This window comes from Castor canadensis, chromosome 11 (genome assembly GCF_047511655.1).
Source record: "Castor canadensis chromosome 11, mCasCan1.hap1v2, whole genome shotgun sequence".
In the NCBI taxonomy this organism is placed as follows: domain Eukaryota; kingdom Metazoa; phylum Chordata; class Mammalia; order Rodentia; family Castoridae; genus Castor; species Castor canadensis.
Genome location: NC_133396.1, coordinates 90409400 through 90435270, shown reverse-complemented (window position 1 = coordinate 90435270; position 25871 = coordinate 90409400). Strand labels below are relative to the sequence as shown.

Here is a 25871-nt window from a genome sequence, read left to right as displayed (position 1 = left end):
AGACCTTGAACTCAGGTGGTTAAAATGGCCAGGGAGAAAAGACAATCAGTGTAAATCTCAGGACAGCTGTGTGGCTGTTGCCCATCAAGTGACACTGTCATTTATGCATTTGCCTGTGTCCTCAGGTTTACTATATTCAGTAAAAGAATGAAGAATATGAATTTCAATGAATGCTAAATTTATGTCCAGAAGGCATCCTTTATGCATAGCACTGCTTGTATATATTAGAGTTAAAATCTGTGCCGAATCTCCCAGAAATCCCTAGTGTTCTATGTGGCCTAGAACTTTACATAAACAGATGTTTTGACCATCTGGGTTTAGCTTAGGAGAGACACGAGTATCCATTTATTAATAACTAAGTCAAGTTATTCTCATTCTATAATATTCAACATTATGATTATATTAGAATTAAGTGTCATAACCATGGCTCATTTTGCATCTGCAGATGGAGTTCAATGAGAAAGAATTGCGAAGGGAAATAAGCTATGCAATCAAAAACATACATGGTATCAGGCAAGTGATTCATACTTTCTTTGTCTTCAAGCTACCAAATGAAAGGGAATATTTATAAATGATTAGTAAAGTAGACTTTTCATCTGAACAGAGATCAGTAGAGAGGTGGGGGTAAGAAGCAGGATAATTTAGTTTGGGTTTGATGGTTATTTTCTATATTGTTGTTGAAAGTTTTTTCAAATTAAGAAAAAACCAAAAATACTTTCTGTGCTCACAGCCTATGCTCTGCACAGTAGAAGCTGAGTCTCCTGCTCATCATTGAGTAGAAGAGCAGGATTCTGTTCTCCAAAACCTTGTGTGTCAGTGAGAAAGGTCTGACATGCTCATCGCCAATCACTTACCCAGAGAATCGACAGGGTTATTATTTTTTTTAATTAATACAGTATGTATTTGTCTTTCCTCTGTCAAACCCTGAGCCAGCTACTTTTCCCACATTTCCTGGGGGAGGTTTGGGAGAAGGAACATACAGGGCAGACAAGAAATGGGAGAAAGAACTATAGGAGTTGGCGATGGCTCCTTCACATGGTGAAGAGGATGAGAAAGGTTACCATCAGGCAGAAGACCCTGCAGCTTCTGAGAGGGCAAAGCCCAGAAAGGTGTAGGAGAAGAGCTGCGGCTTCAGAGAAGTGTTTCAGCCATAAATAATCAACAATGAGGCTTCCAAACATGATGCCAGTCCCAGCCCCAGAGCCGGCCACCCAAATTGTGGCAGCCCCAGCTCCACTGGGATTGATTCTCTTGAAATGGTGCTGGTTTGAAAGCTGCGACTAGAGACAAGTGAGGTGAGGGGACATGGGACTGGTAAGCTTCTGAGGCCTCATCTGTCAGTTCAGCATCACTGCAGATAGTGGTTGGCTTAGCAGTTGAGAGGTGCTCCTGACCAAGGAGGGAGTAGAGACGATCTTGGAGCAGCCATACATTTTCAGGGGTGTAGGGCTGTGACAGGAGAGCTGCTCCCAGTACAGAGAAGACAGACTTGACAGGTTGATTTTGACTAGAGTTATGGAGCAAGATTGGGAAAGATTGGGAACGTGGTTACTTTTGGATGGACTCTTGCTTGTTTAGACAATGATTTTAAAAAGCCAAAGTGTGTTGTGTGTATCTATAGGTCCTGTTTATGCAGGTGTACATATGTGTGAGGTGATGGTGCAGTGAGTTGCGAGATGGTGGAAGGATGGAATGGAAACTGCTGAGGCTGAAGGATAAAAGAAAGGGTCTCCAAGTGGTTGGAGCAGTGTGAGTGAAGGCACAAATGTGGAAAAGTGTAGCAAGAATTCACAGAGCATTTGCCTGGTATAAGGAATGTGGATAAGAGAGTGAGGGACATGAGAAGGGAGGGTGGGCTGGGGTGAACTTGTGCCTGAATTTTCCCTTGTTCAGAGTGAGATTATTCTAGGTTACTTTCTATCTTAGTCTTTTCAGGTTGCTATAACAAATTACCATTACAAATTTATCTCACAGTTCTAGAGGCTGGAAGTTGAAGATTAGGGTGCCAGCACATCAGGTTCTGTTTGCAGAACCTCTTTCAGTTTGCAGACTTTTTTTATGAGCAAGGGAGGAAGATAATTCTTGTGGGGCAAACCAAGATTAACAGCACAACAACTTTCCATACCTGTGTAATAATGAGAATAAAATACGTATCTCGTTTACTGAAATGCACAGTAGAATGTTGGGGCTCCAGAGAAGAAAAGGCCTTCTCGGAGGCAAGACTGGAGACAAGTAGGAGCTGTAGGATGTGACTGCTTTTGATCTGGGTTTCAAAATACAGGAGGGATTCAGATAGGCTGAAGTTATGGAGAGGGTAAAGTAAACATCACAGGCAAAACCAAAGAATTAATGCTATTATGAAAACAGGCAAATTGACTGGAACACAGGGTGTGTGAATGGAGAGGAAGAAAATAACTTCAAAGGAAGATTAGGATTAGAAAGTGGGAAAATTTTGATGTTAGACTAAGCAGTTTGGATTTTATTCTATGGGTGGAGAAATTATAATTATAGCATGATTGCTTCAGAGCCAAGGTGCTCAGTAAATGATAGTTGGTGTAAGGGAAGCATTAAAGAAATTTTCCAAAAGAGGTACCATGAATTGAGTGTTGAAGGAAGAGAAGTTGAATAAGAAGAGGTAAAAAGTGGAGGGGAGGAAGGTTTAAGGGTGGGGAGGATGGAGTGCCCAAATCCAGAGCCTGGAAGTCATCATCAAAGCTCAGAGTTCAAGGATCTCTCTTCTCTTGACTTTTCTGTGTTGACCTTTTATTTAAATTAGGGTAACAACTTTTTACTTTTTATGATCTCTGCACATTTATATCTGGTTCCCTGAGTTCTTCTTCAGCATGAGAAAAACATTATGACATCAAAGTTGAATTAATTCTTACCAAAAAGAAGATACAATTATTTTGGTTATCATTTGTTATTTTTATAAATTCATAATTTAGTTTTCTTCCAATATTAAAGTGAATTCACAGCTCTTTCTACCATTGTCCTTCTCCAACACCCTGGGACTTCAGATTGGGAGTCATTAAGCTGTCTTGGAAAAAAATAGATTGTACATTCCAGAAACTCTATTTCAGTGTGCAAAATGTGAGCCTCACTTGCTAAGAGAGGATTGATTGTTTTTGGAATCTTTTAGAAATAGAAATTTAAATTTCATATAACATTTTATTACAGTATTCTTATCCCTTGGTATCTACTGGGGATGGTTCCAGGGCCCCTTGTAGTAATCACCTCTGGATTACTTATAATTCTGAATATAATGAAAATGATGTATAATTAGTTGTACTGTATTATGTAGACAAAAACCACAAGAAGAAGTCATACATGTTCAGGACACATATTTTTCGGAATATTTTCAATCGGTGGTTGAATCCACAGGGAACTTGCTGATAGGGAAGGCTGATGTCATTCCTTTTTTATTGCTTAGAAACAGTGAGATAAAACAAATTACTATTAGTTGAAGCTCACTTTTTTTATTCATTTATTCACATGTGCATACATTGTTTGGGTCATTTATCCCCCTATCCCTCGCCCTCCTCCTTCTCCTCTCCACCGCCCCCCTCGCTTCCAGGCAGAACCTGTTCTGCTCTTATCTCTAATTTTGTTGAAGAGAAAACATAAACAATAATAAGGAAGACAAAGCATTTTCGCTAGTTGAGATAAGGATAGTTATACAGGCAGATTCCTAGTATTGCTTCCATGCACATGTGTATTACAACCCAAATTGATTCATCTCTGTCCTTTTCACTAGTTCCTGATCTCCTTCTCATATTGACCTTTGTTGCTTTAAGGTTTCTGTATTAGTTCCTCTGTGGTGGGGACATCAAATACTTTCATGTTTTGGGTTTCTTAGCTATCCCCCTACCTCCCATGTATGCTCTCCCCTTATCATGTGACTCAAGTCCAACCACATTGCTGCTTTTGCCCTAGATCTAAAGTCCACGTATGAGGGAGAACATATGATTTTTGGTCTTCTGAGCCTGGCTAACCTTGCTCAGAATGATGTTCTCCAGTTTCATCCAATTTACTTGCGAATGATAAGATTTCATTCTTTTTCACGGCTGAGTAAAATTCCATTGTGTGTAAATACCACATTCCCTTAATCCATCCGTCTGTAAGTAGGGCATATTGGCTGTTTCCACAACTTGGCTATTGTGAATAGTGCTGCAATAAACATGGGTGTGAAAGTGCCACTGGAATAACCTGAGTCACATTCCTTTGGGTATAACCCCAGGAGTGGGATTGCTGATATAAATCCATGTTTATATTTTTAAGAAGCCTCCAATTTTTTTTCCAAAGTGGTTGCACCAGCTTGCATTCCCACCATCAGTGTACAAGGATTCCTTTTTTCCCATATCCTTGCCAACACCTGTTGTTGTTGGTGTTTTTGATGAAGACTATTCTAACAGGGGTGAGGTGGAATCTTAGTGTGGTTTTGATTTGCATTTCCTTTATGGCTAGAGATGGTGAGCATTTTTTCATGTTTTTTGGCCATTTGAATTTTGAAGCTCATTTGTAAGTCACAAAAAACATATCAAGTGTTGTTTTTTCTTTCTTTTTTTGTGGTGCTGGCATTGAACCCAGGGCCATGCACATACTAGGCAAGTGCTCTACCACTGAACTCATCCCTAGCATTTGGACATTGCTTTTAGGTAATGGTCAATCTCACGGGTTAGAATTAATTATGGTTCACTACTACTGGAGAAATTATTATATAATGGTACTGTGGATAGAATAAATTTCTACATAACTTTAAAACTTGGTCTATTACATGCTTGACATAAGTGGCATGTCAATCAAAACATTTTTCAAAAGATTATCAGCTACTACTCAATTGTTTAAATCTAATGTGCTGCTTTCTTTGTTATGTTCAGGACAGGATTGTTTACTCCAGACATGGCATTTGAAGCAATAGTCAAAAAACAGATTGTAAAGCTGAAAGGGCCTTCCTTGAAGAGTGTAGACCTTGTTATGCAAGAATTAATCAACACTGTCAAGAAGTGCACCAAAAAAGTAAGTTTGAATTGTGTTCCATCAAGTGACAATTTTATTTATCCACCATTCCTTTCCTATTGCATGACTCTCTTTCTTTGTCCCCTCACTTTGTTATAGATGTTGTGTGGTTTGATTGTGGAAAGATTATGGCAGGTTCTGAGTGGGAATTACTTTCCCGCGTCTTGTGATAAATAGATACATTTCTGTTCTATCATCCCATTCTAAATTAGATTGGTTAGACCAGAAAGACAATATTTTAGTCAGCTAATTTTTCTTTGTTGTTTTAAACAGAGTAACATCATTTTAGGACAATTATATGAATGCCCTAAACTAATTTTTCCTGTGGTATATGGATGAGGGTAATTGTTAGGTGAAAGGCATCATTGCTATTGTGTATATTAATAACAAAATTCTTCTAAATCATATATGATTCCATTTGAGCCTGGGCATTCAGAGAATGTGTAGTGTAGTATAGTAATTAAGGGCCTCATCTCAGAGACCCAACTACTTAGATTCAGATCCTGGCTTGGATATTTTCTCTGTGATATCAGATATCATACTAAATCCCTCTGGTCTTGCTGAATTTATCTAGGAAATGAGTTTATGTTGATAAAAGTAGATGATAATTGTGAGTCCTAAACAAGATGATGCCTGAAACCTACAGGCACCTAAAACACTGATTAATCACAGTAAATGGTCCTTTTAGCAATAACCTCTATTTTCTGCTCTGAATATCTACTGAATCTGTGCTGTATTGGTAGGAGAGAGAATGCCGTTTGGTCTCCTCACTGAGGAATATGGAGAACATGTGCTGAGTTCTTAGGAACATGAAAGGCATGCCATGTACTGGAAAAGCAAAGCAAAGAATTAGTGATGGTGTTTAGGGTAGGGCAGGCCTAACGGCATGACAGGTGACCCTGGGTCTATGAGCGTTTCCTGAATGTAAAGATACTTCTGTTTTTGTTAGTTTTGTTGCCCCTTTCTTTACATATGGTAACTGGCAGTTAACTTCCCTGGGGGGTGGGGGAGCAATGGGAAGAAACAGAAAAAGAATTTGAATGAATATAAATAATGGTCTCCAGTTACCTGGCAGAAAACTCAGGTGAAAAGAACGTGTGCACAGTAAAATTATACACAAGCAGTCTAGATTCCTAGATGTGAATGCTAAAATTAAAGGAGTAAATGGAAGAGTCTTGGGACTCAGAAGCAGCTGGAGGTTCAGACCCCTTCTGTAGTTCTTACTGTACATCTATCTTGTTCTCCTACTCCTGGTTACCCAACTCTCTTCTATAAAACAAGAAAAGTCCTAAGAGATAAGGGACTGGGGCACACAGAAAAGAAAGCACATGTGGGAAGAAAAAAGCAGTCATATACCAGTGATTGATTTGGAAACTTGAATCTAGTTAATAATGCTTTATATCCTTGCTGTCCTTGCCCACTCTTTGAAGTACAACTTATCTTATCACCTATGCATTTAAAGTTCTCTACATTGATCTCTTTACTGACTTACAGGATTAATCTATACTGTATTCCTTATAAACAATATAGATTACCACTGTCAGCTCCTACATGTATTTGGCCATAGGGCTTCTCTTTAGGTTGTCAAGGTAATCTTGGGTCCACCAATTAACCTGTCTTCTTTCAAGGATTAATTGTATTGTGCTTATCCTCAAACCTATTTAGCAAGCTAAATTTATTTTAATTCTATACTTTAAGTGAAGAGTAAATTAATTGGTCAAATGCAGAAAGACTGAGTTTTGTTTCTGTGAAAATGTTAGAAAGCCATGGTAATTGTTAGGTACAAAAGCTTTGCTATTTGCTATTGATTAGGCAAGGTAGTGGTAAAAGAATATGTGTTTTGGGGGGAGTTTTGAAAATGTAGGTAGGTTCTGCATTCAGATTATTGAACAAGTGTGTTCAGGATCTTCTTCCACTTTAAAGAAAGAAAGACTGGAAATCATAGATGAAGGATGTGGTTTATGTAGGACAGAAGATGCATAACTCCAATCAGCAGATCCATATGCAGAGAACGAGTCCTGAGTTTACATCAAAAGATCAGCACACGTGTGTACATTTATGTTTTAAGTTATATGGAGTGTTTATGGTATGTATGAATTTTTTTTTATCATTTCCCATTTTATCTGACTTACTGGAAAACCAGCAGTCTGCATGGGATGAGACAGCTCATTTCCGGACACTTTCTGGCTTTTATTCCTGCTCTTCACCCTTTGAACCTCCCTTCCCATTATTCTCTCTGGATCAATCTCCTATGTATTTTTACTGTTTTCTCAAAACATTCTATCGTTTGCTTTAAATAAAATAAAACCTAGCTTTCTGCCTGAGATTTGTGCTCAATCAGCAGCTTTCTTTTTTTTTTTTTTTTCATTTTTCTTTTATTATTCATATGTGCATACAAGGCTTGGTTCATTTCTTCCCCCTGTCCCCACCCCCTCCCTTACCACCCACTCCGCCCCCTCCCTCTCCCCCCACCCCCTCAATACCCAGCAGAAACTATTTTGCCCTTATTTCTAATTTTGTTGTAGAGAGAGTATAAGCAATAATAGGAAGGAACAAGGGTTTTTGCTGGTTGAGATAAGGATAGCTATACAGGGCATTGACTCACATTGATTTCCTGTGCATGGGTGTTACATTCTAGGTTAATTCTTTTTGATCTCACCTTTTCTCTAGTTCCTGTTCCCCTTTTCCTATTGGCCTCAGTTGCTTTAAGGTATCTGCTTTAGTTTCTCTGCGTTAAGGGCAACAAATGCTAGCTAGTTTTTTAGGTGTCTTACCTATCCTCACCCCTCCCTTATGTGCTCTCGCTTTTATCATGTGCTCATAGTCCAATCCCCTTGTTGTATTTGCCCTTGATCTAATGTCCACATATGAGGGAGAACATACAATTTTTGGTCTTTTGGGCCAGGCTAACCTCACTCAGAATGATGTTCTCCAATTCCATCCATTTACCAGCGAATGATAACATTTCGTTCTTCTTCAAGGCTGCATAAAATTCCATTGTGTATAGATACCACATTTTCTTAATCCACTCGTCAGTGCTGGGGCATCTTGGCTGTTTCCATAACTTGGCTATTGTGAATAGTGCCGCGATAAACATGGGTGTGCAGGTGCCTCTGGAGTAACAGTCTTTTGGGTATATCCCCAAGAGTGGTATTGCTGGATCAAATGGTAGATCGATGTCCAGCTTTTTAAGTAGCCTCCAAATTTTTTTCCAGAGTGGTTGTACTAGTCTACATTCCCACCAACAGTGTAAGAGGGTTCCTTTTTCCCCGCATCCTCGCCAACACCTGTTGTTGGTGGTGTGGCTGATGATGGCTATTCTAACAGGGGTGAGGTGGAATCTTAGCGTGGTTTTAATTTGCATTTCCTTTATTGTTAGAGATGGTGAGCATTTTTTCATGTGTTTTCTGGCCATTTGAATTTCTTCTTTTGAGAAAGTTCTGTTTAGTTCACGTGCCCATTTCTTTATTGGTTCATTAGTTTTGGGAGAATTTAGTTTTTTAAGTTCCCTATATATTCTGGTTATCAGTCCTTTGTCTGATGTATAATTGGCAAATATTTTCTCCCACTCTGTGGGTGTTCTCTTCAGTTTAGAGACCATTTCTTTTGATGAACAGAAGCTTTTTAGTTTTATGAGGTCCCATTTATCTATGCTATCTCTTAGTTGCTGTGCTGCTGGGGTTTCGTTGAGAAAGTTCTTACCTATACCTACTAACTCCAGAGTATTTCCTACTCTTTCTTGTATCAACTTAAGAGTTTGGGGTCTGATATTAAGATCCTTGATCCATTTTGAGTTAATCTTGGTATAGGGTGATATACATGGATCTAGTTTCAGTTTTTTGCAGACTGCTAACCAGTTTTCCCAGCAGTTTTTGTTGAAGAGGCTGCTATTTCTCCATCGTATATTTTTAGCTCCTTTGTCAAAGATAAGATGCTCATAGTTGTGTGGCTTCATATCTGGATCCTCTATTCTGTTCCACTGGTCTTCATGTCTGTTTTTGTGCCAGTACCATGCTGTTTTTATTGTTATTGCTTTGTAATATAGTTTGAAGTCAGATATTGTGATACCACCTGCATTGTTCTTTTGACTGAGTATTGCCTTGGCTATTCGTGGCCTCTTGTGTTTCCATATAAATTTCACAGTAGATTTTTTAATCTCTTTAATGAATGTCATTGGAATTTTGATGGGAATTGCATTAAACATGTAGATTACTTTTGGGAGTATCGACATTTTTACTATGTTGATTCTACCAATCCATGAGCATGGGAGATCTCTCCACCTTCTATAGTCTTCCTCAATCTCTTTCTTCAGAAGTGTATAGTTTTCCTTGTAGAGGTCTTTCACATCTTTTGTTAGGTTTACACCTAGGTATTTGATTTTGTTTAGGCTATTGTAAATGGAATTGTTTTCATACATTCTTTTTCCATTTGCTCATTGTTAGTGTATAGAAATGCTAATGATTTTTCTATGTTGATTTTATATCCTGCTACCTTGCTATAGCTATTGATGATGTCTAGAAGCTTCTGAGTAGAGTTTTTTGGGTCTTTAAGGTATAGGATCATGTCGTCTGCAAATAGGGATATTTTGACAGTTTCTTTACCTATTTGTATTCCTTTTATTCCTTCTTCTTGCCTAATTGCTCTGGCTAGGAATTCCAGTACTATGTTGAATAGGAGTGGAGATAGTGGGCATCCTTGTCTGGTTCCTGATTTTAGAGGGAATGGTTTTAATTTTTCTCTGTTAAGTATAATGCTGGCTGTAGGTTTGTCATATATAGCTTTTATAATGTTGAGGTACTTTCCTTCTATTCCTAGTTTTCTTAGAGCTTTTATCATGAAATGATGTTGGATCTTATCAAAGGCTTTTTCTGCATCTACTGAGATGATCAAGTGGTTTTTGTCTTTGCTTCTGTTAATGTGGTTTATTATTTTTATTGATTTTTGTATGTTGAACCACCCCTGCATCCCTGGGATGAAGCCTACTTGGTTGTGGTGAATAATCTTTTTGATGTGTTGCTGAATTCGGTTTGCCATTATTTTGTTGAGGATTTTTGCATCAATGTTCATTAAGGAGATTGGCCTATAGTTCTCCTTTTTGGAGGTGTCTTTGCCTGGTTTTGGGATAAGTGTAATACTGGCTTCATAAAATGTGTTTGGCAGTTTTCCTTCCCTTTCTATTTCGTGGAACAGTTTAAGGAGGGTTGGTATCAGTTCTTCTTTAAAGGTCTGATAGAATTCAGCAGAGAATCCATCAGGTCCTGGACTTTTCTTTTTGGGGAGACTCTTGATTGCTGCTTCAATTTCATTTTGTGTTATAGGTCTATTCAGGTGATTAATTTCCTCTTGGTTCAGTTTTGGATGATCATATGTATCTAGAAATCTGTCCATTTCTTTTAGATTTTCAAATTTGTTTGAATATAGGTTCTCAAAGTAGTCTCTGATGATTTCCTGGACTTCCATGGTCCAGCAGCTTTCTTCATGGAAAGATATTTATTGGTCCAAACCTGAAAAATCTGAGGGCCTGGTTCAGGCATGACATTTACCTTCGTCTCTTTTTGTGGATTCCAAACATGATTCTGTCACCTTCCTGAAGTAGTCTTCTATTGAGACCCAGGTGGTACCAGAGGCTCCCTTCCCTCAGTATTTACTGTTTCCATCAACCCTTACTCAATCCCTTGCATTCATTACAATCTTTAGATCCTGGCTTACATTTTCCTCTCCATCCCAAATTCATCATCAGTGTGGAAGACTTCAGTATCTATATAGAGGTCATGTCCAACGTGAGATGTTGACTCCTGAGGCTCTCTACTCAGCCTGCACTCATATCACACTTCTATGACCTCTTGTGGTCCTTGGCATCATCAACAAATGTTTTACCAGGAAATTGTAAACTCTAATTCTAAAGGTTATAGAATGCTCACCACTTCCTCCTACTTCCAACTGGGCAATTAATAGAAGAGGAGGTTTAACTTAGTACCCTCTGATAGATTTGAAAACATGACTAGGGCTATGCTGCCAAAGTGGGAGCTTCCTGTTACTTCTTCCAGCATTAAACATTAGAACTCACTGTTATGGAGGAAGTTGGATAGGTGGGACAACTTTAATATTCTGATCTGTTACTTTAATTCTGCTTCAATTAACTTTGCTACTTGTTGAAACTCCAAGGATAATAAATTTGTCATTTCTCTTTCCCCCAGGCTCCTGGGGGATTTTGGAGATAATTACCTAATTTGTGTGGACTGGTGCCACCTACACTCAGTCTCCGACTTTTGTCTAATCTTAAGTGTTGCTCTTTGAATCATTAATGAATGACTTCCTCTGTTCTCCACAATAGTGATACCTGTCATCCTAGCAATGGCAGGAAGCTTAAAATAGGAGGATTGCTGTCCAGGCCAGCCTGGGCAAAAAGCAAGACCCTGTATCCAAAATAACCAGACTAAAAAGTGCTGGAGGCATGACTCAAGTGGTAGAATACTTGCCTCTCAAGTGTGAAGCCCTGAATTCCAATCCCTGTACTGCCTTTCCCCCAAAAAACTGGTGATTTCCAAATGTATGCCTCCAGATCAAGCCATTTGAAACTGTCTACCAACTACTGCAACTACTCTCTTTCCTTACCTAAGGCCCCAACTATTTTTTAAAATAAAAAACCTGAATTACTCCAGTGGTCTTTTCATTGATTTTTCTACCTCCAGCCTCATCACTCTCCATTTCATTTTCCCTGCTGCAATCAAAATGGTCTTCCTAAAATTTAGATATATACTTTGTTTTATTAAAAACTCAGAGCCTCCTCAAGCATTGAGAATCAAGTTCAAATCATTTGGGATTGTATTTCATGATCCAATCTCTGGATGCTTCTCCAGCTACATCTGTTGGTTGCTGCCTTGCTTGTTTCAGCCAATCTAAATGATTTGCAATATCCTCAGAGATTTTTCATGGCTTTGGCAATCGCACATGTGAATCCCTTTGTCTAGACTCTTTCTCTTTCTCTCTTGTCTTCTCCTTTCATTCCTCATTCTTTAAGGTCCAGTGCAATCATCATATTTTCTGACATTTTCCCTAGAGGGCCTCTATGAGTCCTTTCCTTGTCTCTGTCCTCACTCTTTTCTCCATGCTTCATTTGGCACCCTATGTCTATTTCTATTATAGTGTTTATGATATGGCATTAGGATTTGTTGGGTTTTTTTGTTTGTGTGTATGCCACCTCTTGCTGATTATAAGTTCCCTTTGAAAAAGAGCTTAGTCTTTCATCTTCTTATCCCTTGTATCTCATGCAATGACTGACCCCACATGACAAGCATTGTATAAATACTTAACAACTTAGATGTTTTAAAATCATCCTGATACTAAAGAAAAGTATACTTAGTTTAAAAAGAGTGTTTTTGTAATTTCTTTTCAAACAATAACATTCAAACAAGTTTTTTTTCAAGCGTCTGTCATTAGACCTCATTTTGATGTTCTTGATTTTGGGCCTTATTAGGTTCACCTTCAACCTCTTATTTTAAAACTGGTCTAATTGAAATCTTTTGCAAAGCAAAATAATCCTAATTAGTGTTGAATGTTGAGTATGCCAAGACTTTATTATTTGACTCTTTTTGAACATGAGCCATAGAGAAGGTGACTATATAATTTATTGCCCAGTGCAGGATATTTTTGAGATTTAAAGGGAGTGTTATTAATACTTTCATTAGAGTAATAACAGTAAACCAAGACTGCCCCAGGCAATGTGAAAATGTATAGTTATTCCAGCTATATTGTAATTACATATATATATATATATATATATACACACACACACACAAATACATATATATATAGATATATATATCTATACATACTGAAAGCAATGTTTTCATTTAGAACTTCTCATGTTGAATGCCTTATGTGTAAAATCTTTAAATTTTTTTTAAGCCACTTAAATAAACATCAGTTGAAAACATATGGAATTTATGTGTGTTCAAATAAAGCACAAAGCTAGACTTCTAACTCTGAGGAATGCATTTCTTCTCAGATATTTTCTCACTGTTGTCTGTGGGCACTGGGGAACAAGACAGGAACATTTGAGCTTTATGAGCATTTGGCTTCACTCCAGGGACATCTCGACTTTGGAATTTTTCTGGTGGGCATCAGTTTTCAGCTGCTTTTCTTTACCTCCTCTCCTGTAGCTCTTCATCTCAGGATCCTTGAGTTCTCTTCAGGAAACACAGGGAGGAACATTGTGTTTTCTTAACCACAGTTTAGCAACTGTGCCATTTATTGGCCTCTTGGGAAACCACATTCTTGGATCATCATGATACCAATTAGTTGATTTTTTTTTCTGCTTAGAACAAGAAAGTTTTGCAAGGAAGAAAAGATACCTTAGTTGACTGTTAGAAACACAGGCAAAAGTTTTCTGTTAAAAAGTGGTGTTAGAAGAAATGTTATTTTCTGGCATGTTAAGTAAGTAAATATCTGGCCCTAAACACACTTAACTAAACAACTGAGTCCAGAGTCCTGACCATAACCTTCAAAGCCTTACCTGATCTTGCCCCTTTTTACATCTCTACACTATTCTCCTTTCTCCCTCTCCTCTCCCTTCAGTCCACTCCAGCTACACTCCGGCCTCGCTTCTTCAGCAGGACTAGGAGACATGGCAGTAGAACCTTTGCTTTACTTATTCTCAGTATTGGAAATGCTCTGCCTCAAGATACCTGCATGGATCATACCTTTGCTTCCTTCAGGTCTTGGCTCAAATGCCACCTGATCAGAGTCTTTCCCTAATTTTTCTATCTACAACTGCACAACCCTCCCCTGAAACATACACGCACAAACACACACACATACACACACCCACACATGCATACACTTACATACTCACTCTCTCCAGTCTTCATTGTTTTACCAAACTTAAATGTTCTTTTCATCATACATTACTGTATGAATCATACTACATATGTCTTTCATTGTTATTTGACAATGAAGGAACCTTGAAGATGTAAGCTCCATGAGACTAGGGACTTGATTTATGAAGGTCATTACTGAATTTGCAACCCTGAAACAACCAGGTTTTCAATAGTAATTTGGATTGAATACTTGAAAGAATAAATGAATCACGTGTCTTTGACTGGAGAGGTGACTGAAATAGAGTGAAGGAGAATGGCTACAAAACACTACACCCAACAGGTCCAGGTTGCTGTGCTGAAGTTTTTTTACTCTATATAAAAAGACTAGCATTTTACCTCCTCTGATGGCCGGCTGTTTAGTTAAACAAACTTTGTGCTGTTCTTTGCATATAGTAGATGCTTCAGATAATTGGCACCCAGGTTTCAAATCAGGTTGGTTATTACTCTTTGAACCTTTTATTTTGGTTCAAAATAAAGCCTGGGACTTGGCTTTTAAGGGGTATGAACCTCACCTTTTAATCTCACAATTCATTAAGGATTTGTGATCTTTATAATTCTTAATTTACAATTTACCATGGCCTCTGTTTTCCCTCCTACCTTCTGTTTTGATTCTTCTTTTTCCATTTTAACTGCTCACTATTGTCTAACGCAGATAAACTTGGGAAAAGAGAAAAGAGATGAAAATTTGGCTAAGATCATCAGGTGCTGTTTTGACACAGTGCCAATTTACCTTGGCCTATTTGGATGTTTTCTGAATTATTAGAGACTATGCCTGCTCTTAATACCTTTCAGTTTTATTGCATCCAAGGTTGGACTTTTTATTTTCTTTCCTTAACATTTGACACAAAAACCCACTAAAGTTCTCTTCATTTCTCTGTTTAAAAGTTGTTCCCTCATATACCTCACCATTTCTCCCACCAGCTGTCAAAAAAATTTGAGGTTTAGAGATTTAGGATTTGCTCACTCAGAAAAGGAAGGCTAACACTAATTCTTTCTCTCTGTTCGCTTTACTGAAGTCCATCTAGTTGGGATCTGACTCCTTTTCCCTTTCTACCAGTCTCACTAAGGTCTTCCTAGACTTTTCATATGCCATGTGTACTGCACTCTCCTGTGCATGCACAAGAGCCTCATCATTTCTTGATGACTTCAGACTAGACTTGCTCCTCATCTGTAATCACCTTTCCTCATGTGGATGCATTTAGGTTTCTTTTTTTCATAGCAAATGTGTTGTTCCCAGACAGCTGTTTTCTCTTCTTCTGACTAAGCCAACATTATGCCACATATAAATAAAGGATTTCTGTTGGGGAGGGTCGTTAATCCATAGAAAATGGAATAAAATTCTGGTATGTTTTCATGAACAGTGCAATAATTTTGCAACATTGCTGCTCAGTTTGTAATAAGTGGCCAACATTCAAAGGTTTATTATAGATTCTTTCGATAAAAACAGAGCCTACTTATATCTTTAGTTAAGGTGAACCAGATGAGTCATGTCTTGTGACAAGACATTTTGTTCTGAATTTTGTTTCTCTCCTCAGTAATCATTAGTTTAGATCTATAAAGAGATTGTTATCTAATAACCTGAGTTGTTGCTTCAGGCATCAAGCTAGTTACTCTTGAAATTTCAGAAATCTTGCCTCTGTTCATGTCTGTTCCAGAAACCTGATAGCCTGGCTGTTATGATCAAATTAATTGATGTTTAGTAAATTTTCATGTGTAGTTTGTTTTATTGAATAGAAATGTCTTTCAAGTGATTTTCCCCTCTAAAATGTGGTTCATGCATAAATTAAATTTTTACATCAAAATCCCACAAAAATAATTACACACCACCCTAAATAATATTTAAAATATTGGATACAAATAAAGTGTCTTTTTGTATTTTTGAATTATTTCTGCTTTCTCTCAGAATATGTATCATTCAATTTTTTTCTTAGAATTAAATATTTAAGGTTTCATTTCTGAAAGTCATATGTATAGTATTATTTTTCCACTGAATCTTTATTATTTAAGAAAAGGCAAGTGATTTGAACAATTAGGTATTTAGAGGTAATTTGCAATTTAATAGATGTACAGTTTTGACTAGATGTTTCGCTATAATTATGTGGGCAATAAATCCCGAGAGATCTTCTTATGGCAGGTATAGGCATTTCTTTCTTTGTGCTTTCTTTTGCTTTTTGAAAAATATTTTGTATGACTGTTTATCTGTCAACCTTCCCCTCAAGACCATAAGGTTTTAATATCAGGTGCTATGATACAAATTGAGTATAGAGCTGGCCGTTCAGGTACCCAATGAATGACTGATACAGTATAAATTTAGGAACATAAAATCATTATAACCAATCAATTTACAGGGTATTTAAATACCCAGTAGGGAATAAAGGTCCTAATGATAGTGTCTTTTATGTCAGCATTATTTGGACAGACATGATTAGAACTTTGATGGCGGACAAAAATCCCCCCAAACCATATTCTTAAAATTGTAGGATTTTAATTCAATGTCCAGAACAAAAGACAGTGAGAGTTATAATGATTCAAAGGATTGAGGAAACTGTAACCTTAAATAAGAGACAGAGTAGAGAGGTGATAGATGGAATGGAGCAACAAGAGCAGAGTATGTTGTCAAACAAAAGTAAAGGGCCACATAAACCATGCAGGGACTCCTACTCAATAGTCACTGAAATAAGCAGAAAAACCTATGGGCAGAGAAACCTATTCAGAAGCCATTTTGAACGCAGTAGGACTTACCCTTCTTCCTGTTTGTGTCTTAAGAAGAAGTAAGCTTTATGTTGGAGAGCCAGCAATTTTGAACACTTTTGAACTGTAAACCCCCACAGATCAACCAGCTGGCAAACACGTGCTTCATTATTGACTTTCTGTAATACCCAGGTCTTAATATCACTTCATGTCTTCTTGAGTTCTTCCTTCCTGTTCTCCATGAGAGCAGTTCGTTTTCTGTCTTTTTCTTTTGTTCTATTTAAAATTTAGGCATATTGACTTTTAGTTGTATCAATTGTAGGTATCTTCTTTCTTGGTAAAATTGAACCCATGAGTAGGAAGTTTGAACAGATGAAATACACACACACACACACACACACACACACACACACACACACACACCAGTTCCCTGGCCAAGGCCAGTAAATTGCAGGCATTCTTAGATGACTCTGCTTCATGGGATATTGTCATCATTTTGGCCTTTCCCTGACTTAATGATGATCATGTACTATCCTGGGTTCCTTCAGCCGTCAAGTATTTAGTTTCTAAATAAATATTTATATTGCTACTATTTTGTGGTTTTAAATATAACCTTTTGCTGTAATCCATTTCCTAAATGTTGCTGAAGGCATCCCACTCCTTGGTAGCCCACAGCTTCTTACACCGTTACTTCTCTGCAGTAGTGTGATTCTGTTACTGAAGAACCAGTGTCCCTTGGTATCTTGGAATGCTGTCTGAATGCAGGGGAGAAACCTTGCTTTGGGGGCCTAATGCCAGGTATACCACTCAGGTCTTCCTGAGTCATGAAGGACTGGTATTGATCAGCTATCCTTGCCTCTTTGTGAAGGCTTTCTTAAGCTTCACAAAAGGCAATCTGATATTTTCAGAGTGTCAAAAGAGGTTCTGGAGTAAAAGAGCTTCCTCTGTGGGAATGCTTCCAAAATGGGAAATGGTAGCTCAATTTATATTTTGCAGTAATTCATGAAATAAGCTCCTGCTAAATGAACATACATCTCAGGCTTCACAGAAGAATGAATTACTTCTTCCACTCATCAGGTAGGAGACTGGTGGCCTAAAACAGATTCTGGACTGTGCCTTTTGAGGTGATGAGTGCAGCTAGGCATCTGTATTTTTATGATACTGCTATAAAAGTACTCTGCATCCATTTTAGAAAACTTTGGAAAACACAGGATAAAATCAGGCATAATTAAAAGAGTTACTAATATTAACATTTTGTAATATTTGTGCATATCTTTTTCCCATGTGCAGATAATAGACTTGCAACATTAGGAGATTAGGTGGTCTTGTGATTGTGATGATTCTGTGAAGTACTGCAGTTTGTTGTCTTGCTAGGAAACAAATGTGCATCATACAAGCTATAAATTTAGTGTGCACAGTGACCCCGGGTGACCACAGAGCAGCTGCCTCTCAGGGAGGCCTTTTTCTAACTTCTTACAAGTTTGGGAAAATATGTGCTCCAGTATTACTCAAGAACTTTGAGATTTATAAGATTCTTGGGCAATATCCTTGAAGGAGCTCAAGGATGTATGGTGGTATGTGCATGCTTATGTGTAATCATATTATGTGTTTAATTGCCTGGCTTTCTTCTCTTACTGTCATATTATCATTTACTATGTAATTAGATACTATTTAAAGATGTGATTTAAAATGGCCATTTACATTCTCTATATATAGATCTACTTTATTTAATATCATCAAGTACTTAGGTGGTTTATAGCTTATTCTGTTGTTATTCTTCCAACTAATACTGTGATAAATGTCTTAATCATTTTAGTTCAGACTCCTGTGAATTAATTAAGTTGAAACGCCTGTGTGTGTGTGCATGCGTGTGTTTGTGTGTCTGAGATTCCTGACCCATGTTGCCAAATTGCTTTCCAGAAAGACTTTTCTTATTGATGCTTTTTCAGCAAGTTTAAACTGTGCCAGTCTCAACACACCTTTATCAGTTGTCTTGTAAAAATATTTATAGCAATTTGCCAACATAAGATTTATTATCTTTCTTGCATGATCACTTATGAAGTTTAATGTTTTTCTTCTGCTTATTATATTTTTATGAATTAAGTTATGTCTTGTGCCTATTTTATTGAGATATTAATCTAATTAGTGTGAATGTACTTTCTTATCATAATTAAAACTTATCATTTGCCTAGAAAACAAAACCATGAATGCCCATTTTTCTTTATTTCCACTGTTGCCATCCCAGCCAAAGTCACTGTCATTCCCCACCTGAATTGCTTTGATATCCAAAATTCCTAACAGGGCTGGTAGAGTGGCTCAAGTGGTAGAGCACCTGCCTAGCAAGCGTGAGACCCCGGTTTCAAACTCCAGTAACATCAAAATTCCTTACTGGTCTTCATGACTCTGCCTGATCTTGCTCCTGTCTATCTTCCCCTCTTTACCTCAAGCCCATCCTTTTAAATCTCTTCCTTCTAGTACCTTCCTTTGCTTCTTTTACCACTCATTGTGCACTCCCCTCAACCCCATGGCTTCGCATGTGTTCCTGTACTTGGCAAGTTTTGTCTTCCCATAATTGCTCCTGACATCTTTGCCTGATTATTTCCTTCTGGATTAAGGCTCCTTAAACATCCTCTTAGCATCCCATTTTGTTTGTCTTGCATTGAAAATGGTTGTAATGAATTCATTTTTGCAAATCTTTTGAACCATTACCTGCATAATTTAGATGGGGTAAGTGATTGACATTTGTTATTCCTGTGGTTTTACAAAGAATATGTACATTTACACATCTATTAGGGGAATTATTTTAAGTAGTCCCTTTGTGGCTCATGATAATTCATCCATTAATCATACTGAAAGGGTGATGGACAAGACCTTGGGCTCTGGAGTTACAGGGATTTGAGTTGACCCATCATTTATGAGCCATTTGGTCTTGGCCAATTTACTTAACCTGTACCTCACTTTTCTCCTTTATATCAAAGGCTTAGTAATTAAATCTATTTCTTACAATTGTTGTGAATATTGAATGAGATGACTCATGAAGTGCTTAACATGTGGTAAGAACTATATGAATGTCAGCCATTATTCTTTTCCTTATCCTCTTTTCCATCTTGAAATTTTAAGTGCCAACTCTGAAAAGTATGATGATGGGCAGTATCTGAGTTTCTGCTTTATTTCTAGGGCATTGTTGTTTTAGTTCTTGAGGCATCTCATATAACTAGGTTAGCACTCTTAATAGTTTGTGGAACCTCTTCTGTCACTCTGTCATTCTTCTGGAGGAGTTCATGCTATTTTATTTTTTGTTTTCAGAATTGTAATCAGTATCTCCTGTAACATAGCATAATGTATCTCTGCTTCTTTTTTTGTAGTACAATGTTTTGAGTGCTGTATTAACACTCAGGCCTGTTTTCTTGACAGCTGGCAAACTTCCCCAGACTTTGTGAGGAAACGGAAAGGATTGTTGCTAACCACATTCGTGAGCGAGAAGGGAAGACAAAGGACCAGGTGAGGGAGGCTGTCCCTGGAGGGTGGGGCCCTCAAAGGAAGTAGAAGTCCTCTACAAAGTTGTCTGGTAGTATCCAACAGATGGCCTAGCCCTTAGTAGAAAACATAATGGCATGCAAAACTACATTATGCTTATTTCTACCTGAATTATATACATGTTACCGTATTAATACCTTCTGCATTGTTATAAATACAAGCAAATATGAAGAGTGTAGAAGAATAAAATTGCAAAACTAGTAGGAATTCCATTATTTTTTCTACTCAACCCTCCATGATCACCACGTGCATGTTCCTAGCATAAACACATCCCACGTTGACACTAAGCCAGAAAATACCACTTTTCTCCATTACGGCAGGGGTTTTAACTTTTAATGGTCCCACATATGAACTCCAGAATATTCATAAATTACTAAAATGTTCTGCAAAATATTCAGTGTTTTTCTTTTTTCTTGTTTTCTCCCTCCCTCCCTTCCTTCCAAATGAAGAATGCTTGTACCTTTCTGTCAACTCATCCATAGAAATTTGATTGAAAAAATACTTAAACGTTAAATATTTTAAACATTTCAAAGTATTTTGTAACTGTATATTTCTAAGGAGTGACCTTAAAATCCTCATGTCATCCTAGTTCTGTGATTTGGAAAGATTATTTTTAAGTGAGAGAATAATTCACTTAAAAAGTGAAGGACTATGTGAAAATATTAAAATCTACTTTTAAGTGGATTTTTTTAGTTATTTATTAAACATATTACAAAATACAAAGATTTTTAAATATTCTTAACTTCTGTGAGATAGTTACAAGTGTGGCATGGATAGAACATTTGCTCTCCACAAAGTAGCAGCATATCCTTGTCAAATCACTTCTTTGGATTGTTTTGTGATGTGCTTCATGTTGGTCTATATGGTGGAAGGGAAGGGAAAGGAAGAAAAGGAAGGGAAGGAGAGGAAGGGAAGGAAGGGAAGAGAAGGAAAGGAAGGGAAGGGAAGGAAAAGAAGGGAAGGAAGGGAAGGGAACGGAAAGAAGGAAGGGAGGGAGGAGGGGAGAGAGAGAAAGAAAGAGAAAGAACTGGGTTGGTGAGAGAGATGAATGCAGCGTGTACAGTGTGTGGAGATGGATGGTGGATGGGGAAAGTGAAGAGACAGCAGGATGGAAACCCAGGAGGCTGGCACATTTGGGAGTGACTGACTTGAGGAACAACTGTTGTGCTTGTGCTGTGGGACTCATTTTTATCATTGTGCTTCTAAAGTTAATCAACCAGTATTTCTAATTCCACTTGTTTTCCCGCTTTTACATTCTTGGACAATAGCCAAGAGTGGAGAAAACAGGCTTTGTGACTTAGTGGAGATAAATAAGTCAGTCAGTATTAACTGATGAGCCAGGGAAATCAAGGCTGGGGCCAGATAAATAGCACCAAGCTAGAGGTTCCTCCCTACATCCAATGTCTTGGCACTGCTGGACTAAGAAAACCTAAGTTCTTAAAAGTAAACTATACACCTCACCTTCAGAAAATAAGCTATTTTAACTTAGTTTTGTTAGTCTACAATATTCAAATGATAGTGTGTATTATTCAACTCTTAGGGATCCTATGTAAAATAGTACTGAGGAAAAATTAGTACAATTAGCATTTTAACCATCTTTGTGAGTGTATCTACATCAATTGTTGACTTCTTCATGTTTCAGTTTTTGTTTTACTAAAATAATATATTCAAATGTATCATTTCTTCTGAACAACCAGATTCCATTGTATGAAGAGGCACATGGATCCAGGTTTGCAGAGTGCAGTTTGTTAGGGACTTTTTGACCCAAGTATAGTCCTGGACAGATCCCCACAATTTGGGTCAGAGAATAGGGGCTTATAAATAGTGAGGACAAAAGTGACTTCATCCAAGCTAGAACATACCTAATTTACCTCAAGCTAATATCAAAGAGGCAGGCATATTCTTGTACCAGGATCTTGTCCTAAATCTCCTCATAGTGCTCTAAGGGTTTTGCCTATTCATAGTAGGCTGGGACAATATGCAGGGGGTGGAGGACCAACTGGGGTCACTCAGGGCCAGTTCTGGTGTTTGCAATTCAAGATGGCTATAATCCTGTCAAGGTAATCCCTATAGCATTGAGGTTAGTATTATGGACTTTTTTTTTTTTTTCGGTGGGATTTGGGTTTGAACTCAGGGTTTCATGCTTGCAAAGCAGGTACTCTACTGCTTGAGCAACACCTCCAGTCTATCATTTAATTTCTATGTAACCTCTGACAAGTTTATTCTTCAATTTCTTCATCTTTGGGATATGAAGGTAGTTAACTCATAGGCATTTTGTGAGAATGAAATAAAGCAATGCAAATAGAGCTCTTACTTCTTAATTTTAGTTGTTATTCCCAAAGAGGTGTGACACCTGGTAGCTATGAGAAAGACCTGCCTTTTCTGACTTCAATTGTCAGAAATTGTCTGTTATCTAACTCTGATGTAATGATTCTCCAAACACGAAATTAGGGATGGGGGAGATGTCTCTCTCTTAGGTGACAATCTCAGGTATCCTGCTCCCACAGTTGTCACCTGCCTCTAGAAGCTTGTAGTGATCACTTCTAATTTCAACCTGTGTGGCACAGTAGAGACATGTATGCTTTGTAAATGCAGTCATGTCATTTTGCATATATCTCCCATTTGAATTCTGGGCTGTGTGCTGCATTGAACCATGCAGTACTTTTGAAGTACCTGGTCAAAGAGTGACCCGTTTCCTCAGGCCTCTGTGTCTAAACTGCTTTGAAAAATTCTTGCAGTTTTCCTTCTTCTTTTTTTAAAAATCAAATTATTAAATACTTCTGCTTAGGAAACTTTGTGGTGCAACATCTTCAAAATTAAACATTAGTAACTATAAATCTGAGTTTTTTCTTAAAGGTTTTTGAGACATCTAAGTGTGCCAGGCATTCTTGTAAGTGTTTCCATATATGTAACTGCACATTGAAGTGATTAACTATGGGTGACTAGTGCTACCAGGAGTAACTTTACTTTTCTTTAACTAAATATTCCGTAACTATAGGTGAAAGCACAGTGAGAAACTCTGAGAAAGTAAAAAAAAAAAAAAAAAGACAAAAAATGAACTATTTTCTTTTTCATCCCCCACATGTGACCTGGCCCTTTTCCTAGGGTGAGCACAGACTCCCAGTTTCCAGGAATATGAATGAAAACAGCTCTAGCTTTTACTTTTTTCCACTGTTTTCCTTACTGCAGTCCAAGTTAATGTGTGTGAATGTCCAAAATACGCATGACAACATTTGATTGCTTTTGCTGAGAATTATGTAAATACTTAATGCTCCTTACGGTGGCAACAATTTATTTGTTCTTAAATATTATAGTTTACAAAATCCTGGCCAAATGGTTTGGAGAATATAATTTATAACAGAGTCTGGCTTTACTGTTAGGAGCAGAGAGGCAGTTCTACAGCTAATATAATAGTAATCACTCCTCCTAACTCTTCAGTGTTCTAGAAGAAATAAAACTATATTCAATAAGATGAAGAAAAACATGATGTTATTGATCCAGTAGCTCTTGTGCCTTGCCTTTATTTTTGGTAGTGGGAGTGGGTTTGAAATAATCTCTTAAATCTTTTTTGGCAGGTCCCCTGTGACTCTCAGCAAGATTTGTTCAGATGACAGGTTTAGATTCGCACAAAGTAAAGCCTCAGAGCCCATAGTTATAGATACTGATTAAGAATCAATAATGAGAAACTACATACAAATTATGTGGGAATAGATTGCTCCATTTAAAACAAACTATTCTGCAAACATGGCCGGTAGTTATAAAATTAAAAACACGTATTTATTGGGTGCCTATTATGTGTATCACACTAGGTTCTGGAGATAAAATGGGGAACAAGACAAACATCATCCCTGCTTCTATGAAGCTTACACTCTTGTGGGGAAGAGAAAAATTAAGCAAAAAGTTACATTATTAAGTACATTTGTGGTGAATACTCCAGTTAAAAAGTTTAGGTCACAATGTATGTATATATAGCATTATGGCATATATACTATCTGAAAGACAGATCCAGCCTGGTCAAGGGTGAGGGAAGGGGTGGTGAGAATAAGGGAAGATTTCCTAAGGAAATACCCGCTGAGGAGCCTTATGTCGAATATGCCCATAAACTGTTCCCATGGAGACTCTGATGCTCTCATCCGTCACCTTTAGTGAAGGGAGGCAGCATAAAAATACTCTTTGTGTATTTATTGACCCTTTGTGTCTCTTTTAAAAACTGTCTGTTCACTTCATTTGCCCATTTATTGATTGGATTATTTGTTCTTCTGGTGTTTAATTTTTTTGAGTTCCTTATATATTCTGGGTACTAATCCCTTGCCAGATGAGTAGCTGGCAAATGTTTTCTCCTATACTGTAGGTTCTTTCTTCACTCTGTTAAATTTTTCTTTACTGTGCAGAATCTTTTTAATTTTATGCAATTCCATTTGTTAATTCTTCTTATTAGTTCCTGAGCTATTGGAGTCCTATATAGAAAGTCACTGACTGTGCCTGTATCTTCAAGTTTGTTTTCTTCTAGTAGAGTGAATATGATCGATGTACATAGTAAATGTGAATGAAAATGTTATAAAGACCCACACACACACATAAGGAAAAGAAATGGCTGAGAACAACAAAATGTTTATTGTGATCACCAAAGGTTCATAAGTATATTATGACCTGAACATGTTCATAACATGTTTCATGTTGTCTGGGATGTGTGTACCATTCATTCCTTCACAAATCGTGGTTGAGTATACACGATGTTCCAGGCACCTGTCTAAGCACTGGGAATTCAACAGTAGATACAACGGATGAAGTCTAGATGGAGAACATGCACAAACTCCTCTGTCAGCTACAAGTCGTGCTAGAAAGGAAAGTAAGTCAGGGTAGGATAGAGAGTAATGAGTGCTAACTTAGTTAGAATGCGCAGGAAAGATCCCTCTGGTGAGGTGTTATCTTGGCAGAGACCTGGCTGATTTTTTTTTTTTTTGAGACAGGATCCAGATTGATCTGGAAGCTACTATGTAGTCTAAGCTAGCCATGAACTCTCTGTCCTCCAGTCCCTGCCTCCTGAGTGCTAGGTTTACAGGTGTATGCCATCCTGCGTGGCTTGGCTGATGTTTTGGTTTGATAATGAAGCCTACTGATCTGAAAGAGGCCTACTGAGTTGGTTGATGGGGTACTTCTGACGGCCTAGAGGGAGCATACAGAGATAGAAAGGAGAGGAAAAATAAGAGGTGGTATTGCTTATACAACTTGCCATTCTTTTGAACATTATGGCTACATTTTAGAGGACTAGAATAATTCTAGGCCTGTGTTAAGTTAGAAAATAGGTGTTTATAAACTATAATGCTTTGTCTTGTGCTCAGACTTACCTTTCATGTAGACTTTTAACTTACAAATTTAGTGTGTTAAATTATTAATCCAATTAAGAAAATTTAATATAATTTTAATCCTAATGGAAAGATTACTTTAAAAATTCGATACAGATAAATAATTTAGGCAAATATTGACATTAATATCTGAAAAATATTTTAATTTGGGTGTTTACTGAAGTGCTTCTCTTTGATTCATAGGTACTGCTATTGATCGACATTCAAGTCTCCTATATTAACACCAACCATGAAGACTTCATTGGCTTTGCAAAGTACGTGAGACATTTGTCTGTCACTTGCTTTCTTCCTGCTAGTTTGTCTAGAACACAAACTGCAAAGTTCTACTACAACTCTACCATGCTTTGACACCATAGTGTCAAGATTAGTTCTGCTTCTACCT

General features: G+C 37.6%; 1 protein-coding gene and 1 pseudogene across 13 annotated transcripts in view; one reads left to right on the top strand and one right to left on the bottom strand.

Annotated features, from left to right (window-relative positions):
* Dnm3 (dynamin 3) overlaps positions 1-25871 on the top strand; it is a 556846-nt gene that overhangs the window by 218449 nt on the left and 312526 nt on the right. For all 13 annotated transcript variants that reach the window (XM_074047471.1, XM_074047470.1, XM_074047469.1 and 10 more), the window contains exons 9-12: positions 446-513; positions 4878-5016; positions 20001-20087; positions 25673-25743. In XM_074047471.1, the coding sequence (XP_073903572.1) occupies positions 446-513; positions 4878-5016; positions 20001-20087; positions 25673-25743 (365 nt within the window). The remainder of the gene's footprint in view (positions 1-445; positions 514-4877; positions 5017-20000; positions 20088-25672; positions 25744-25871) is intronic.
* LOC109701425 (ATP synthase F(0) complex subunit C2, mitochondrial pseudogene) lies at positions 1032-1555 on the bottom strand (annotated as a pseudogene).